This window comes from Vigna radiata, unplaced genomic scaffold, assembly GCF_000741045.1.
Source record: "Vigna radiata var. radiata cultivar VC1973A unplaced genomic scaffold, Vradiata_ver6 scaffold_377, whole genome shotgun sequence".
NCBI lineage: Eukaryota > Viridiplantae > Streptophyta > Magnoliopsida > Fabales > Fabaceae > Vigna > Vigna radiata.
The window spans coordinates 32,072-52,701 of NW_014542545.1; the positions used below are offsets into that span (position 1 = coordinate 32,072).

At 31.6% G+C, this 20,630-nt stretch overlaps 1 protein-coding gene across 1 annotated transcript; it reads right to left on the minus strand.

Annotated features, from left to right (window-relative positions):
* Positions 1 to 15,057: 15,057 nt before the first annotated feature.
* Positions 15,058 to 16,862, minus strand: LOC106780205 (senescence-specific cysteine protease SAG39-like). Its single transcript, XM_014668464.2, has 2 exons — positions 16,433 to 16,862; positions 15,058 to 15,684 (listed from the first exon to the last, which is right to left on the minus strand). The coding sequence occupies exons 1-2, from the start codon at positions 16,860 to 16,862 to the stop codon at positions 15,101 to 15,103; spliced, it is 1,014 nt and encodes a 337-aa protein (XP_014523950.1). The 3' UTR covers positions 15,058 to 15,100.
* Between the last annotated feature and the right edge of the window lie 3,768 nt (positions 16,863 to 20,630).

A 20,630-nucleotide genomic window follows, 5' to 3' on the forward strand; every position in this document is an offset into this window, starting at 1 on the left:
CTCTCTTCTTCATATTCTAGCCATGAGTGAGGATGCTTGCAAAAGACACTCTTATGCTCAAACGACTTTTCCTAATAATCTTATAATAAAGATTAGTCATTAGAGTTATTATCTATTTCGTAAAACATATATTTATAATGAGCTTACAATTAGATCTGATTTATTAGTCACCAATAAATAATTATTATTTTCTTTATTTATCTGTTAATTATTATTTGTTCAGATTAATTATTAGTTAATGATTGTTCTGAACCAATGAATTCTTTGTTGGATGGACAATTACTCGATCTTTAGCTCAGTGAGTGATCATATTAAATTTTGAAATATGATTTACTATATACGTATTGAATAGAGAGAGATGTCTTGCCTCATAAGAAATAAAATAAGTTGGTAAATTTTGTATTTTGTGCAGATGCCACATTTTGTATTATTAGACTACAAGAATTGTGTTTTATTTGATGAATAAAAAACGTTTACGAACTTAGCATATTAGATGCCACTTGTTGAACTCTTGGGTTGCTGCCAGTGTGATACAAGCAAATATTTTTTTTTCTAACTTCCTAATTGAATTAGATGCCACATATTGTTTCGCATATGTAAGTTGTTTCAGTATATAGTATTAACTGATAATACGTACCCAAACAATCTACATTCTGAATTAGTTATATTTATAATTGGAATAAAAGGTAATTCTCTAATATTTTGGGAGTTCTCACGACCTGGAAAACAAGAATTTCCAATCCCCAGTCAAATAATTTAAATTTCAAAAAATTGATATCAAAAGGTAAATAAATATAGACATTACATTGTATGAACTATGAAGTAATTTAAATTATCTAACACCATTCTAAGTAAATGAGAGATCAAAAGTACTATATGTTTATCAGCTCCGAACTTCTAAACATTTGGTTGTTCGTCTACATTTAAATATCTTCAACTATTCTAATAATGATATTTTTTTCTAATTAAAAATGAATTATGAATGTTACGTAAAAGATTTATAACACGATAAAGTAATAAAATCATCTTATCTTGTTCCCATAATTTCTAATGTTGTTGTGAAAACCGATTACATCCAATGCAACACATTCACACTTATCTAATTATTCACTACACTAAAATAAAGTATATAATTATTTGTTCAAAATAATTATTGAAAAAAGTTGTAAATAACCCTTGTTTCCTTTTTGTTTGATATTTGTGTTGTGGACAAACGAGGCATCAGTATAGTCCTTGCTAATAGAATGTTCCAAAATAGCTGCCATAAAAAAGCAAGGTCAAACGTGGGACACAAGAAGCTTTGGTCTAACCAACTATAGCACACTAAATAATTATATAATGTAGACTGGTTAAGCCCACTCTAATTCCTCGATAATAATTTTTAAAATAAAAACGAGCTTTTAATGTTTGTTAAATAATGTGATCATAAAGTGAAAATTTAATTAAAAAATTATTTAAAACACAGTCATCCTTTTTTATTAAAAAAATTTAGAGTGGATCAGATTCTACAATGACAATGGGTTAAACCCACGCTAATGAATTAATTTTTTATTAAAATTAAAAATTTGGTTGCATGTAACTGATGTTAAGGAATAGTTAATTTAAAAATGACTTAAATACTAATTAGTTTCCTACTTTGGTCTATTTTATTTAGTCTGGTCATGATTTTTTTCTACTGTCCAATTATTTCCATTTTATTAATTTGGGTTAAATATGTTTTTAGTCCCTATACTTTGGGGTGATTTTGGTTTTAGTCCATTTTCAAACTAAGGTACAATTTAGTCCTTTAACTTTAGAAAACTCTGGTTTTAGTCCTTTTTACCAAATTTTTTTAATTTTATTTGTTGTTTCAAGCACGTTTCATTATAGTATTTGGATTGTTTACACTGTTTGACACATTTTTGCTTCAATGTTAACTGGGAAACACATTTGAAACAACAAATAAAGTTAAAAAAAATGGGTAAAAAAGACTAAAACCAGAGTTTTCTAAAGTTGAAGGACTAAATTGTACCTTAGTTTGAAAATGGACTAAAACCAAAATCGCCCCAAAGTATAGGGACTAAAAACATATTTAACCCTATTAATTTTGTTCGTGGTAACCATTTTTGCTAATAATGTTTAATTAATTAACACTAGAGTGTACAACATGGCCATTACTTTTACATGACACTCTACCTTATTCATTTTTTCTTCATACGTTCATTTTCGTGAATCATTCTCTTCCTCACCTCCATCATCATCATCTTCCTCATCTCCATTATCAGTTCCATCATTGAATCATTCATCGTCTCCTCCATTATCACCCACACAAAGGAATCTTATTTTGAGATGACCTAATTTCTAGATTATTTATCTTGTATTTACTTTCATGTCCTTTAGTTTATGTTTTTGCCAAGAGAACCCTTCCATCACCTATGAAAGGAGGTCTCTTAGATTTGTAAACATATGTTGAATATTTATAGTTCTTACACTTATGTTTGACCAACATTTGTTCTCTCTTGAAAGTGTGATCACCCCCTAGTCTTATCTTGTGTCTAAGATTGAAGTGGCGGCAACACCCACTTATCTTAAGTTTGGTGAGCTTTGTGCCCCCTCAAATGGCATGCTACACCATAAATCCCCCTCCCCTTTCTAGTCTTTCATCTTTTACTCCATTTTACTTCTTTTTTGGGTTCATACAATGCTTAGTACATTCAAATATGCTTATCTTCTTATCTTTCCTTTTTGTTTTTTTCTTAATTTAATCTATTTTCTTCTTGTGAATTCTTTGGAAGTGAACCTTCACATCTAGATAACCTCTTGGTTATCTTAATATTGATCCAGGACCTTCCTTTACTTTTCTTCATGATTAACACTATATCTCTTAATAATTAAAATGATTCTTCATCATTTGGTAATCAGATCTTAGATTATAGATGTTATATGGTGTTTTTCTTATGCTATCTTGTTGGTTTGGTGAAGGTTATTTTTGTTTGGTGTGAGCCCATTTTCTACTTGGCCAACAGGTTAAAGTATCCTAATATCATCTTCTATATGTTAAATGAAATGCCAAGTTGTGATCATGTTGATTTGGCTCTAGCCTTATCATGACTAAATGCTTCTTGTCCTTTTCACATGATAGCTACAATTTTTGTATCTTATGGGCCATTTAGAATCTCCTAGCTTTTGTTTTGATTCATATGTCACATGCTAGAAGTTTTTTTTTCCTTCTTTTGCAATAGTACTTGAACATGTATGATGAAATTACTAGCTCAATATGTATGTGCCTTTGAATTGATTGATTAACCTAAATAATAGGAGTTAAGTTATAAAAATACATCTAGCCATTATTCTTTAACTCTTTAAGCTAGAATAAAAAAAAACATTTTCCACCTCATTTTCATGAAGGTTGAGAGCTTCTAAGGCTTGTAAGAACTAAAAATTGTTAAAAATTGTGTGGTTATGACTCTAGCTTGTGTTAATTTGAGTGAATAGATATGCATGGCAAATTAGCACTACTAATAGTAAGACCTAATCTTTTTGGACATATGCATGTTGGTTGAGATTTTTTTTATTTTTTATGTATGATTAAGGGCTTTCCATATAGCCTTTTTCAAGATTTTCTTGTATTAGTCTTGTTGCAATTTTGTCACATGATTTCCATCTTAGTGTTTAAATTTCCTTGTTTTTTTAGTGCCTTTTTCTTGATTGCCATTAAATTCTTAAGTTTTGTTATTGAAAGTTTTCTTTCCTCGCTTTCTTAAGTGTGTTTGTCATTTCATCAATCCACTTGCTTGCTAGACTACTAGATTTTGTACTAGAGGTTGAGTTATGTCCTTGCCTTTTGAACTAAGTGTGGAGATCAAGTACATTGAGAGTGTCTTGTTTTCTTTATCTTATTTGGTTTGGAATTTAGCTCATTTTTGTTTGTTTTAATTCTCTTTTTTAGTGGCTTTTATGTTTTCATGTAGGAAACATGAAGAAGTCACCCAACAAACCCATTCCAAGCATGAGAAAGACCTTACCTGCATAAATAAATCAAGAATCCACCTTGGTTCAACTTTTCACAGAGATAGAGATCTTTAGGAAGGAGAATGAAAGATATGTAAGGGGCATCATCCATAGACTTGAGATGGAGAAAAAAAAAAAGGGAAAGAGAGAAAGGATAAGGCACACATCTTTGGGTGAATCCTATGATGGGGTGAAAAAGACATTATGGATGAGGAAGAAGGAGACAACATCCCCCAGGAAGCCACCACCTATGCCATGACTTGGTGGCATCAACTTTTTATAAACTCTGATCAAGGGCCACCCGCAGCTTCTATTGGAAGGACTTATGGGAGATATGTGATCTAGATTTATGCCTTCCTACTATAAGAGGGAGATCATTTTGAAACTCCAAAGACTTAACAAATTATCCATGTGTATGAACTATTATTCCATGTTACTTGATCATTTTCTACTCAAGGAGGCTTTGGATGATGAAAGTGATGAAGCCAAGGTAGATAGGTTTGTTAGCCACATGCTAAGCCAAGTTCCTAAAAATGTTGAGTCCCCCAAAAGAAAAAATAGTTTTCATACAAGGTGTCTAGTAAACAATAAGGCTCATACTTTATCATCACAAGAAAAATTAATATTATCGACAGTCAAAATTCGTCGATAATGCTTAAAAGCTCTTGGTAAATCAAAATTATCGATGGTTTACCAATAGGAAAACACTTTTTGATAAAATTATCATCAATAAATTTTAGCGACGAAATTGTTGTTTTGTCAGTATTGTCATTTGGTAATTACGAACAGAAAAAATCTATCGATAACATCCATTTGTAATTAACGACGAAAATATTTTTTGGTCAAATTCGTCGATAAATATTACGATGTGGTTCATCTTCTTTCTCCTCCCTCCTTCCCTTTCTTCCTTCATTTTTCTATTTTCAAGAGTTTGGTCACCAACAGATCACCCTCAAACCCTTAAACAACCATCAATCTAACAAATCCAACCAATTTATTTGGGTGAATAAAACTCATCAGAAACCATCACACGAAGGAGAATCAAAATCAGGGGGATCCATCACTCTAATTTGTTTTCGTGTTCTTAGATTTGAAAGAGAAAGAAGGACTGTATAACTTTGTTATTCCTTATGCACACCCATATAAGTTATCATGGGTTAGTGAGGAAGGTGAAATAAAGGTTAACAAACAAGTCTTCATTAATTTTTCCATAGGAAATTATGAAGATAGGGTCCTTTATGATGTTGTCCCTATGAAAGCTACTTACATTTTACTAGGAAGTTACTCACAAACAAACCTTTCACGATGACCATTCCAATAAGTTTACCTTTAACTTCCAAGGCTAAAATATCACTTTGGTATCCTTCATACCTCAAGAGGTAAGTGAAGGCCAACTAAAACGAAAAGAAAAGAAGAGTGGAGGAAACACAAGGGTAAGCAAAGGAGGCCAAGAAGAAAGGCACTGTTATCTTCCAGAAAGGAGTGAAAGAAGTGATGCTTGCCCATAACAGTGTATATGTAGCTTATTGTTGATAGTTTAGTATAGATTTAGTTTTTTGACGAAGTACACTAGTTCAATTATAACACTACAAGGTTATATCCACAAGGATTTGATTTTAATAAAAAAGTAACCTATGATCTAATTGAAATTGCAAAAAGGCAATAATAAAGCCTGACAGGTTTAAAAATAGAGTTTGTTGAATGATAAAAGTAAACGATGTTGATAATGATGTTGAGATTGAACTTGGCTGTTGAGATTATTGATAAGGAAAGCATTAGTTTATCTAAACCTTACAATCTCACAGTGCTTTTGATTTTTTATGATGACAACACATTATTAATAACACATGTACTATTATGTGTTACATGTTCAAAACTTTCTTGTGTATAAGTTCTTGAAGAACATGTTTGTGTTGTTCTGTTTATGTGTGCATATTCACTGCTTTCTACATGAGATATCATCTTTAATTGCATAACATTTGGTTTAGAAAAGAAAACCACATGCACTTGATTGAACTTATATTGTGTGGCAAAACTATAAGTTTTAAGTCAACTTCATTATGAAGCAAGTCGATTAAAACTCGTGACTTTGCACATATTTAACAATTTAAATTCTATTTTCTTTTGAGATAAGGAGTGTTTAATAATTTTTTGTGTAGCAATCAAAATATGCAACTACAACATAGAGGTAAGGAGAGGGTTTAAGAGAAAATAAAATAAAATAATTAAATAGATGTTGAGAAAATGTAGAAAGGTAAAGGACAAAAACCTTAATTCGAACGGAGAGTAACAAAATGTTTGCATCAGCATTGGGGCTAGCATTCTGGAAAGCATTACCTGGGGGACCAAGCCAAGGATAACAATAAAACATGCAAGAGATCTCAAGCAAAATCTTAATTAGGAAGGAAGGCACAAGCTAATGAAATTCTATCAATAAATAATCTATGAATAAATATTCCATGAACGTATGCAAACAAAGAAAAAAAAAGTCCTGAAATAAATATGGCTCAAGAACAGACAATCCAAGGTTCTAATTCCATTAATGGATCTGGTTGCATAAAACTTGATTTTAGGAAAATATTTTGTAGTTAAAGAGGGGTAACTGAATAAACAAACTACTAAAAGAATGCAACATTTCTCTGGTACCCAACTTCTCTATAACTTGTTCTTTTATCATGTTTATGTTTCTAAACCAAAACATCATTAGAGTTTTCTATTCCCTACTCTTACTCTCACTCGTCCTCACATCTCCCTGAAAGCTTCGTTTTGGGAAAACCATATTGTGAAACTAATAAAAAAAAACACAAATGCAAAAGCAAGAAGAATGAGAATAGAATAAACACTACTACAAAAAAGTGCATAGATAGCGCTTTTTTTTTATCATAGATAACGCTGTTTAGGCGCTATCTATTAATAGACAACGCTTCTAAAAAAAGCGCTATCTATTTGTTTGTTCTCATAGTTTTGTATCTTCACTCTGAAGTCTTTTTACAATATCATACCATATGGTTGTTGTGGTTCTTAAAATTGAAATAAATGATTCCAGGACTGTGTATTTCAATATGAATAATCAAACAAGAAGTTTCTTATATTATCTCTTGAAACAAGTTTTTAGACATGTCATGACTGTTGGTAATTTTAAATCATATAATATTTACTATCTTCCAAATTTTGATATCAAATTTATTTTGAAATATTTGACATTATTTTCTCAAACATTAAAGAAACTTAAGGAAAAAAAAATATATAATCTTTCCTACACTGCTGGTCATCGCTGTAATAATATGGTAGTCTCTTTGATCCTACACTCTATCTCTTTATCTATTAGGCATTGGATGAACAGGGTTGAGGAAATTTGGAGATCTCAAGTCCCAGTATTTAAGGAGATTTACTTCAAGTTTCAGAACTTGGATGCTTCATCCCCAAAGTAAGGAGATATTTTAATAACAGAGTTTCTTACTAAATTAAGAGTTATCTTGAATAAACTTGAGAGTTTCAGGCTTAATCCCATGTGCATGACAAATGCTCTTGCACTACACAAAAGAAGGAAAGAAGACCAAGCTATGCAATTTTAAGAGACTGCGAATAGACATTATCCGTATCCGACCTGACCTCATCTATTGTTATTTCTAGATATACCAATGTCGAATCTCACTTGCTACTCATGGATCATGTCCCTTCTATCACCAAAATATTTTCTTATATGACTCACAAGAGAGACAAATTTTGGGTAACAACGTTAATGTTAATTTTGATTCCAAGATTATTATCACTGTTGCTACTAATGATGCTATAGGTAATAGTTCAAATTGTTATGATAAGAAGCATGGCTTCCCTACTGATTAAGAAAACAAGAAGGCCAGAGACAAAAACTTTTGTACTCATTGTGACCGAAATGGTTATACCAAAGACATGTGCTGCAAAAAGCATGAGTTTCCTTCTTATCATAGATTACATGGATATAATAATGTCATCAATAATGTTGAAGCTACTAAGGTTGTTAACATGCTTTTGATAATGTTGAAGCTACTAAGGATGTTAACATGCTTTTGATAATGTTGAAGCTACTAAGGATGTTAACATGCAAAAAGACTTTATTCCTCCTACAACTCATACTACTTTAATTGCCCAGTAAAACTATTTTATGATTTATCTCTAATCCTCTTTTATTGAAAGCAGTACAAAACATTTATGACCAGAGTTATATAGCTTGAATCATCTATCACCTATACACAACTAGTAATTATTGTCCTTCAGAACAACAATACAACATCTAGCTATGAATAACCAGAGTTATATAGCTTGAATCAACTATCATTATGTTTCTATTTTATTGGAACTATCATTCAAATAGTTATTTTTGAATGCTGAAATTTGACTCAAAAATCCAAATTCTTATGACTGANCATGANCTANAACACTCACCAAATATTGATTTACTTCAAATTACAAACATGCAATTTATTACATCAAAAAGTGTTGCAAATTATTTATCATTTAAGTCTGATATAAATATAGAAATTGAGAATTTCATCTGTTTAAAAATCAAAAAAGAAAAATAAGGTTTTTCTGGTGCACAGTTCGAACAATAGCATATACACTGTTGTCTATATTCAATTTTTTTCAATTAAAAACAGAAACGCACCAGCTATACTCTTATTTCTAATTTGTCATGTTGTTCTCAGATTATGATCTCAGCCANCCATACATTTGTGATGTGTGCAGTCTCTTTTACAAATAAATCACTGAATTTGCAGTGACTTACTAAANAAGAAACAAAAATTATATTTCATATTTGTTTGTTCAAAAGATTATAATGTTTCAAACATTTTAACNGTTTTCATCATCTTTGTTGTTTTGCAATAATCTTATCAGATTGTAGAGATGTTAAGGGTTGAAATGTGAGACAGGTGGGCTTTTTGAAAGGATTAGAATATGAATACATATCTTAGTTAATACTTTCGTTATAACTTATCTAGAATTAGAAAGATAATGTTGAATTCAAATGAAATCTTAGATAAAGCAGAACATGTTATGGTCAAAGTGTGAGTAAGTTGGAGAACTGTTGAAAGTGATGATTGAGCATCTTTAAATTATTTAATTGAATCCTAAATCTATTTGGGAGAAAGAGAAAATAGAAAAAACACTGTTGGAATGTGGCGGTGTTGGTAAGTTCCTAGAGGGAGAACTAGAAATCCATAACAGTGACAAAGGTTAGTATAGAATAGAGAGATAGAATAGTAAGTGACAAAAGAGCAAAAAAATGGTAAGTTAGTTAATTTTAACCCGTAAAAGAGGGTGTTTAACANTAATTGCAACTGGAAGCTACAAATATTCCAAACTCAGCACAATAAAAAGACTGGGCCATTGTCCAAGANAACAGAGCATTGTAATATGCCAATGCCTCACACATGTAAGACAAGTTTAGCTTCCAAAAGTATCAATAATGGTTAGCATCAAATAGTATCTAAATTTATAATTATTTCGACAATTAGCTAAGAACACACCCTATATGATTGAATAGAATAAAAAAATAACAGAATGGATATTTATTTCAACAATTAACGAAACAATCAATATGATCAAAACTTCCATTCAACTGCAACAAGAGCAAGCTGCATGCATTTACCTTCTTATTAAACAAGACGAACTGGCTACTACATTACCGAATGGGAAGCCTAGTGAGGTAATATTAACTTTTTTTTTAAGATGGGATCCAGTTACACCAAATGTAACTCTTCATATACTTATATTTTGAAAAAAGTTAAATCTTTTATAATAACTTTATATGGTTGTTAAATTTTGTTTGTCCACCTCGCGAAGAAAATTTTTCATATGGACTAAATCATTTCTACAAAATTTCATATAATTCAAAACTATTTGATACTTGAATACTCGTTTATATTTTTAGTTGACTGATGTCTTCTAATATGTCCTGACTATTGAACAGGTTGAATCTTCCAAGAGGCCTAGTCAAGTATTTGATGCTATCAAACATAGGGGTTTTGTTGCTTATGAGAGGGAAGGTGTTCAGTACAGGGATCCCAATGTTCGATTGAATGATTGGAAGGAAGTGATGAAGGAAACACAACCTAAGGAAACACAACCTGGTCGACTTTTGAAACAGGTGGCGTGAAGCAGAATTTAATGAGTTAGTATACCAAAATAGGTGGCGTGAAGCATTGGAGAGGCTTCTTGAGACAAATAACTTTCCAGAGTTTACTGGTAGGGTATGCCCAGCACCTTAGTATACCAAAATGGTGAAGTTAAAATTCTAAATAGAGCTACAAATAAAGAAAACAAGACACCGAACACCTTTACTACTACATCCTACATACTCTCACTCTGATTGGCACACACCTATAAATCTCATTGACCCCCAATCCTTTCTCTAACCTCACACTTCCAATCAAACCTTTAACCTCACTTTCTCTGCAACTACCCTTCTCCCCTTTGCTACATTTACATTCCCTCTTCCTAACACACATTAATCCAAGTTGTTGTTCCATATTTACACAAAGAATTAGTCTCACTCGTGCAAAACAGAGTCACCAAACCCAAATATTCACACAACCCATATGCTAAAATAAAATAGCTATAACTATAANACAATTACAAAATTTAAAAACTCACAAGAGCAGTGTCGTTCTCCCTCAAGGTTTGCCCGAAGCAAGTGACAATGAGTTCCTAAACCCAATGCACGAACACAGATTCTACACCCAGTACACCAATGGCACGATCAACACCTGATAAAAACGTGTTTTCATGAAAATAAAGGCAAAGGAGAAACGAAGCCAAGAAGAGAAGAAGGGAGAAGGAACGTGAAACCTGAAAATCAAAGTCCTGAAACGAAGGAGAAACGGGAGTGCACTGAAGGAGCGAGCAAAGACGTACAAGGAGAACCGCCGAAACGGAAGGGATGTAGCCTTAACGCACTGTGAACGGAGGAGAAGGAGCCCTAAAGTACTGTGAACGGAGGAGAAGGAGCCCTAATGTTGATGAAACGAAGGACAGGAGCCCTAGCCATTGATCAAACGGAGGAGAAGCGCGAATCAAACCGAGGAACAACGCGAAGAAGCAACGCGAAGCAGCAGAACAGTGAAAGCAAGGAGCAGCGCGAGAGGAAGCTTGGAGTGAACGTCAAATTGCAAGCAGAGTAGTAGCGGGAATTGGGAGTATTTTAATCACCATAGATAGCGTGTACCATAAAGAGCGCTATCTATATGGTTTTTATTAATATATTTTAAAATATTAATTAAAAAAATAATATTAAATAGATATAGATAGCGCTTTTTTCCACAAGCGCTATCTATTATCATAGACATAGATAGCGCTTGTTTAAAAAAGCGCTATCTATGCTTCCGCATATCAATAGATAACGCTTATTGAAAAAGCATTATCTATTGAGCGCTATCTATTCTCCATTTTGTAGTAGTGAAACCTAACTCCAAAAATCTCGATCACATAAACAAGACCTTAGAGGAACACAATAACGTTATTCTTCCTTTCTCTTATCCCTAGCTTAAGTTGTAGCTCTTTAGATGGATCTCCGTCAAGCTTCCAAAATGATTTCTATTAGGTAAACAATTATTTTAAGTTAAACTCCACTCAACCACTATACTTGCTTTTTCTTAACCGTTTCTAAACTAGCATGAACAAAAACTAATGCATCATATCCATAAATGCCAAAATTTGAAACTTTGAAATACTTATAACTGACTTTAAAATAAATTGATACACTCCTTTTAACTTAATTACATTAAAATTTGTTGACATGTCAAACTTGTTTCGTGCTAGCATTTAAGTTCTTTACACTAGTTGACATGTCTTTGTTTCATTGTCAACTAGGAAACATATTTGACATATTAAAAAATATTTAATTAATTGTGTTAAAAGGACTATATCCATTCATTTTTAAAGTATTAGGACCAAAATATATGGAAGTTTCAAACAAGAACAAATTTCAATTTTACATTAAAGTTGGAAACTAAAAACATATTTAATCCCTTATTTTATCTATTAATTCTTACTAACAATTTATTCTTTGAACAAGGATATGTTTGGTGATACACCATTCGGTGACGTCTCACGTTCACAAGGTGGTGACGACAAGATTCAATTTTCCAACAAAAAGAAAAGGTATGCGTGGGACTAGGTTGAGAGAGTTGATAGTCAACCAACATTGATCAGAGAGAGATTGTCCATCCAGCTTAATATGCAGACATGTAAAGTTTTGGAAGAGAATAAAATGAAATTCCACAGTTATATAACCTTTCTTGGTAGAAGCAAGCCATAAATTGTTATAGATAATTGGGACCATGTTCAAAGACAGTGAAGAACCACATTTGGAAAATTGTCCTAATATGAAATCTTAATAGAAGTCACATATGACATCCGAAACAATAATCTGGTGCGGGCAAAATAGATTTCATCCGCTAGGGAATGATGGAGGGGTTTTAACATGGACCTTACAATTCGTTATCTATAGTCCCTCAAGTGATAAAAATCATTGAGAGTATCGATTCCTTGATGCAGACACATGATAGGCTTTTAAGCAGAGGTGATTAAATGTTGCCTTTTGGATAAATTCATGTTATATGGAGGTTAAACTATTTAATTTAACACATTCATAACATAATTCCTTTTTTATACCTTCACTACAGAAAAAAGTTCTTATTTTTATGATTTTTTTTTTCAATTTGCTGAGTTTTTATACTCCGCAAATTAATTTGCAGGAGTTTCTCAAACTTCCATAGTTAGAATCTCCGCAATTGATTTACGGAAGTGTTTTATGACCTCTACTATCGCATTTATATTGCAAAAGTTTTTATTAGAGATATTTAACCTCTTATATTATTGACTATTATTTGTGGATGTTTGAAACCTTTTTTATTTATAATTATTCACCTACTTTCATAATTTTTTAATTTAATAAATTTTTTTTTATAATAAGAAATAAATAAAATACATAAAATTGTAAAGTACACAAAAATTAATCAAAATTAATTTTGTTGATAATTTAAGATAAAGTACATTAATTGACAATTAAATATAAAAAACTACCTAATGTTTAAGAAACATTACAAAATTAACTAAAAAATCTAAAATGATAAGAAACAACTAGGACAATTGAAAACACATAAATTAATGTTAATGAATTAAACAAAATCACAAGAAAACATTATTTTGGTTCAATTTCATCTTTCAAATAATTAGAGTAAACCAAATTTTCGTAGACTCATAAATGTAATATTGCATAGAAGCATATGCTTTAGTAACCTTCTGAGTTTTCAAAAACTAAAATGAAAAAGGTTAATTAATATAACATCAGGCTTCTATAAACAACATATGTAATTATACAATGATATTACCGTATAATTCAAATAACGCATCTAACGAGAACAACATGTATAACTCAATTTCTATAAGTATACAAGTCTCAAATTCAAACTCTTTGAATGAAAATATAAATAACAAAAGACAATAAGAGAATCATTAATACAGAATTGGGTACAAATAATTACTTATTGACAAAAGCATCTATGTTGTGCGCATTCCTTTCTTTTCTTTTGTTGCAACTTTCATCTTAATCACAAAAAAGAAAACACCATAACTTGATGAAAACAAAGCCATAAAAGAATTTATTCATTAGCTTTAATGCTTCTCGGTGAAATCATTAGCTGCCACGAAAAAACAAATTTCATATACGTCGGGTCTTGCATATATTTTTTCTAACACAAGCAATTAGTATCTTTCACAACAACTTTTTTTTTTCGCACAGGAAAGGGTTTTTTTTTTTGGCTTATTTCTATTTACAATTTGAATATACATCAACTTTTACAAAGCGATTGACACTATGGGGACATCAAATAGTTTCTACGAAGAAGTTACAGTATATTGTGCCAACCATAACTAGGTAATATTGAGACTACTGAAATACAATTATCAATTCTAAGAATTTAATTTGTAGTTCTCATGTCAATCGGAGAGTTATGAGTGAATATTACGTGATACTACATATGCGTATAATCATATCAATTGTTGATTCATGGGACCCGGTAATATATGTATAATTTATAACTTACTCTTTTGTGTTGTTCACTAAAAGATTAATGACTTAAATTGTTGATTGTGTATATGTCCCTAATGGAGCAAAAAGTCTTAAAGAAAGTTTGAAATCAATGAGCTTTAAATGTTTCTTTTGAGTGTTCATAGATAATAATGTTAGATATTTTTCGAGTTTACATTAAATATTATATGTATAGCCTATTAGTTAGGATTATATTATATTATTAGTACTTTGAATAAAAAATGTAACACAAACAAACGAATATATAATTGAAAGAAAACATTATTTTGTATATCGGTTAAGATCAAGACATATAGAAATTGTCTCCTTTTATATAGATGGTGGCTGGTATAAAAAGGGTCGTTTTCTATATTGTGGCCTTTATTGGTATAAAAAGTGATTTTTATTACAAAAGTTTTTCTTCTCAAATAAACTTTTTTTTATACATCTAGAATCTATATAGAATGTGATTTTTCTATGCCGACATAGAAATTTTAACTGTGGTAAAAATGATTCCCTGCCCTGATAAAAAAACATATGTGAAGATTAAATCAATCAAAACCAAAATATTGGGATCAAATTAGTAATTAAATTAGAATAGAAGTGATTGAACATATATATTGAATTGAATGACAGTGTGAAGCAATAAAAAATTGGACAATGATATTTTGACAACTCTTTTTTAACAACTTTTTGACAACAGAACACGTGTCATCATTTTATTAATCTGTTTGAATTTATGTTTAAAAAAATATTTGAAACGGACCAATCATAGATTGCTACGTATACGTTGTAAAAAAATTATCAAAAAAAAATTGTTAAAGAGACTTTTTCCTAAAAAGTGTCAAGTATTTCTTGCATATTTTATTATACGAAAATTAGAAGTTTACTTCTGAATGGATACAGTGACAAAGAAGTGTATGTGAAGCAGTCACAACAGCAACCTTATTTTGTGAACACAAACAACAGTTGCACTCTGAAACACTTTGAAACTAAAAAAACCAGCATGTGAAATACATCGTGCATATACAAGTAAACTAATCAAGCCGTTGGATAAGATGAATCCATGGCAATTCCACATAAACCTTGTTTTGCAGCTACACCTCGTTGCATCTTAATGTATCCATTGTCACCCCAATCTGTGCTCCATGAATTCTTCAGTAGCCAATAGTCAGTGCCGTTTTCTGTACCATAACCCACTGCAGTAACAGCATGGTCGAGATCAGTTCCACATTTTCCAGTGTAAACCCCTCTAGCATAGAGCATGAAATCTTTATTGTTTGCATCAAGGCAAACTGACACTGGTTGGTTAGCCACAGCTACCTTGAGTGCACTCTCATTGTTGGGAGGAACGTTCTCATACCCCTTGATTTGAACCACTGGTTTGGCTGCAAGCTCACATTTCCCATCAACTGCCTTGTAGGGGTAGTTAGCCTCACTGGTGATTCCACCATTGTTTTTTACGAATTCAAATGCATCTTCCACGTAACCCCCTTCACACCCTTGGTCTTCACCTTTTGTGTCACAAGACACTAGCTCTTGCTCTGAAAGTGACACCAGATTACCTGTGCTCATTTGGTGGATACCCTCAATGGCACCCACAGCTGAAAATGCCCAGCAGCTCCCTGTTTTTTCAAACAAAGATTAGTTTCAACGTTCATTCAAATCCTTTCAGAACAATCACATTGACCCACAACAATCATATTAGTATCTATAGAAGTTATTTTATTATTCATGCAGACTGAGCATATTCAAAATGGCTACTGTAACCTTATAAAAAGATTACTTTTTTATTTGAAAAATGGATCATGTAAACAAAAAATAAACACTTGATATGCACTGGGAATGAAAGCAAATTGCACTTTTTTTCATTTTGAAGTATAGTGAATAACAAATTATACTTTTAGAAACAAGTTTTTAAATTTTATTAGTTTTTGAGGATTCATTTAAGTGATTATTGAGTCTCCTTTAGGTAATAAAAGATACAAATTGTATATTCATCCTTCAAAATAATAACCATGATTTAATGTAATTTTAGTAATTAAAAATTTGGAACTTTTTTTTTTAATTAAATTAGTCTTTCTCTAAATTTTATCTGTTCATTTCTTCAGAATTATATGGGGGTGACTGTATGAACCTATTAATATATAGTCCACACCCTGTGTTGTTTTATCTGTTTATATTTTTATGTTTTTAATACACACGTCTCTAGAAAATAACTGATTACATAAATTTTCACAAAAACAAAAATAGTTTTATGCTGAAATATGGTATTATAGAAAGAACAAGAAGTAATTATAAAGTTCATAACATTAATACTAAATTTGAGCAAAAATAAATGAAGTATTGATTGTATGATGTCGTTTATCTTACCACAGTCACCTTGGTTTTTGACTGGAGTAACAGCTCCTTCTGTCCTCCAGTCTATAGCTTGAGGAATAGCAGTCACGTGTTCATACTTAAACGGTGTTGTCCTAAATTCACGAGGGCTCTTCAGTCCCTTACGCAAAGACTTGAATTCCTCAAGTGTGAGGTCAGCAAAGTGATTAACACCGAGCTGGTAGGGTTTGTTGGCAGCAGCATTGGACGATTCAATGAACTCCACATTGTCCTTGAATATCTGGAAACGTTTTTCCTTCTCTGCAGCATCCTTGTACACTCTGCCATATTGTAACATCCATTGTTCATGTCTTTCTCTCAAGGATGTTTCATGGAGTTTGCGGGACATCACTTGGGAAATCCCAAGTTGAAGGAGGAGGATAATGGCAAGCATGTTCTGTTTTCTTTGGCTGGTTAAAGCCATTGTTTGGTTAGTGAGTTTTTGGAGTGAGATATTGTAAAGAGAAATGTGGTGGTTTATGTAGAGATCCTTGGTTGCTTTAGCTTCTGCATTGGGCAATTGTTATTTGTTTGTTGTTATTTTAGATGGTGGTCTTTCTGGGCAAAATTTTCTATCAGCACTTCTATAAACAAAATAAAGAGAAAGGAACTTTTTTTTTTTTTTATAAATTAAAGTTAGTTTGTATGTGAATTAAAAGTTACATTAAAAAGGAACTTTTACATTTTTTTCCTAAAAATGTTTGTGGCGATTTTATTTATTTATTTTTTGTTTTCAAAATCTACTACTAATATTTTTATCTTCAACCTTGGGTGATTTACGTTTGAAATCTATTTTGTAGACAGTTTAGATAGGAACCCAATTTAAATTTGCAATAAAATCCTTAGTTTGATTACAATAGAATACATTTTTGAAGTAAAACAAAGAATTTAACATTAAATTTTAAAGTAAAATTAAGTTATTTCCATGACAAGAAAATGATGTGAAGTACATCATGTCTTAATTTACATATTTTATTTTATCACATTATTTTTAAGATTTTACTGTAATATAAAACTTTTGTTTTAGTAATTATGTTTAATTCATGGGATGAGAGTTATAGTTTTGATAATAGAAAATGAACTTTTTATTTTTATAACATTTTATTTTAAATTTCATATATATAAGTCGTATAGAAGGTTTGATTTTAAATTTATGATCTACCGTTTAAAGATGGAAATTCCACTTAATTAATTGAAACTTATATAAGTTATCTTACAAGTTCTAGAGATGGCCATCCTTGGAATCACCCAATCAAAAAACAAAACAAAAATATCAGGAATGCGTTGTATTTTGACTTTATATCCTTTTCCTAGTGCACAATGGTCAAAGCGTCTGAATTTTCGATGTTTCATGCACAAGAAAAATTTATGTGATTCGTATGCTACATATGTAAGACATAAGATTACAATAACCATGCATCGTTTCTCCTATGTCTTTTATCTTGTATCTACCATGTCTTTTATCTTATGTCTTTTATCTTGTGTGAACAACAATACTTCACGTAATAATCAAGCATATATGTGAGTCAAGCCTTGGGAAATATGTTTTAATATCCCATTATGCTCAAAAGAAATGGTTGACGAGATGTACTATATCCATAATCAATGTTATCCAACAATTACAACTTTATATATCAAAGAATTTTATTTTATTATAACTTAGTTAATTTTTAAATAATATTTAAATTAGGATAATTTTAATTATGTTACTGATCAAAAAATGTTTTATTGTATTTAACATATCTTTTTATTTTATCTAAATTCTTTCATTTGATTTTGTGTCATTACTAGGATGACATGATTGTTATTCCAATCGTTTAACTTTTAATTCATTGATCAATTCTCACTACAAAAAAAAGCTTATTTAGAGGGGTTATTTAGAGGAGGTTATGAAAAACCCCCTCAAATTAATATATTTCATAATGTTTAATTTAAATCATGAAGGTGTCAATGATAACGGGAGTTTTAATGATTTTCAAAGGAGGTTTATAACCCCCTCTATTTCAAAGGAGTTTTAATGATTCTTCAAGAATAATAATATTTTTTTTCCTTTATTTCCTAATTTTTTACGTTTCTGTCTCACTGTTCTGAATCCCGAAACTCATCTCCTTCTCAAAATCACACTACACCCTTATTTCCTCTAAAAGATTCCTGAACCCTAAAATCCCTTTCATTCCTTTCTCGCTTTCTTCCTCGCACACTGGTTCGTCTCTTCCTCGCACTGACTAACCTTCAGAATCGTAGTCGCGGAACCATTGGTAGATGGAGCTGCAGCGGTGGTTGCATGGTCTTCCTTTTGTTATTGTTCTGTCAGTCTCAGGTGAAAGCCCCTGTTCTATAATTTCGGTTGGCTTGTTGTAGTGATTGTTTCTGTTGTTCTATAGTTGGTTGTGGACGTGACTCTGACTCCGGTTGAGGATCTTTCAGTTTTGGTGCTTGTTGCTGGTCATTTTGGAGAATTTGTTGTCTCTGTTGCTGTAGAACTTGTGAGTTTTCAATCTCTTCTGCTGTTACTTGCCTTTGATCTTTTAACTTTGTTACGTTAAGCTGCCACATGAAGAATGCTTGATTCATTTTTAACTATGTATTTTCCAAAGCACCTTCGTGAAAGTTTTCTAGTCTTTCAACCGATACTATTGCTAGTTTGCCTTCACTCAACTACAAGATTGGGAGTGATCAGCATGGAAGCAATGATTCGTATGTGCAAATTCTGTTACTTGTAAACTTAACTTTGTTAATGCTATACCAGGATGCCTAATTGTTGTGATCCTGTTTCAGGTGCGTCATTTGCTGGGTGGACTTTGAGGATGGTGAGTCTTTAACACATCTTTCCTGCAAACATTTGTACCATCCTGAGTGTATCAACAATTGGTTGAAAATAAACAAGGTATGCTTCTGCCTTACCGTTTTCATCTATTTACATACATGAGGTCAATGTTCATCTTTTAATGTAGCTATTAGTTTCCAATTTCAACAAGCAAGTTCTAATTTTTGGTTTCATTAGTTTTTTGGCGCACACCTCTTTGCCTCTGGTTAGATAATCCGTTTGTGCCCTAATCCTAAGAGAATTATAGGGTGCATAGATACTCTTATGTGGTTTTTGGTCTTTTTCTGCTTTAAATACCTGGAATTGAGCATGGATTGCAGAGTACATATGTTATTGTCTTATTTTTTACCAATCCATTACAACCTAGATTCTCCTTATTGCAGATACATTTACATGTTTTAATAGCCTTCACAGACCCAATTTTACATCTTATTATTTCTTTAATCTTGATTTGTCTATTCGCTATTTCTAGCTGTAAACCAACAGTCTTCTATGATCCTATTCCCATATTTCACAACTCTATATCTTAAGTTTTATAGCTTGTATTAGACATTTCATTGACTTTTTTAAGAAAGTGTGGAGTTTTAAACATTTCAATGGCATTAGCTGACATTGATATATCCCTTCTAAGGTTTTATGCTCTCATCGATTAAAACCATTTTGTCACTATCCGAACTTGGAGGAAGCTTTTAGAAAGAAATTAACTGGGCACAAGCCAAATTAAACTTAGAACAAATCAGCTAAGACCATTTAAGCTGGTGTGGAGTTGAAGCTGTAGACAAATTAAACTTAATTTTTGGAAAACTTAGTTTTGTTACGAAAACATGCAGTCACTTTCACTACCAATGGTCATATCTCAAAATATACTTTAGAGATTCTAGAAGAAAAAAGGATGTCAAGTGTTAAGCCTATGGACACACCAATGGATGCATTTTTCAAACTTGTACTAGACCAAGGAGAATCATATTCTAAACATGGGAGATACAGACAGTTAGTAAGTATTAGAATAAGCTTTCTTAAGAAGTTGTTTTGAGTTGTGCCTAGAATCCTAGAGATGTCTTTACTTGTTTTCTACTCTACTCTCTTTCACTGTATCTCAGATTAATCTACAGTTTCTATATAAATATTGAGAACCTAAGAGAGACTTGCACAAGCTTCTCTAAAATATTACTTGTTTTTGTTTTTGATGAGGTAGGCATGGCTATAGGCGAAGGGCAAGGAGTACTTGCGGGTTATTGTGGGATATTGGCAACGGACGATAATTTATTTCCAATCAATTTTGAAAGGTGGTCTGGAAAAACAGGCATCCCTAACACCTACTTTTTAGAATGCTTTAAGGAAATATTACAGGTATATATATCATTC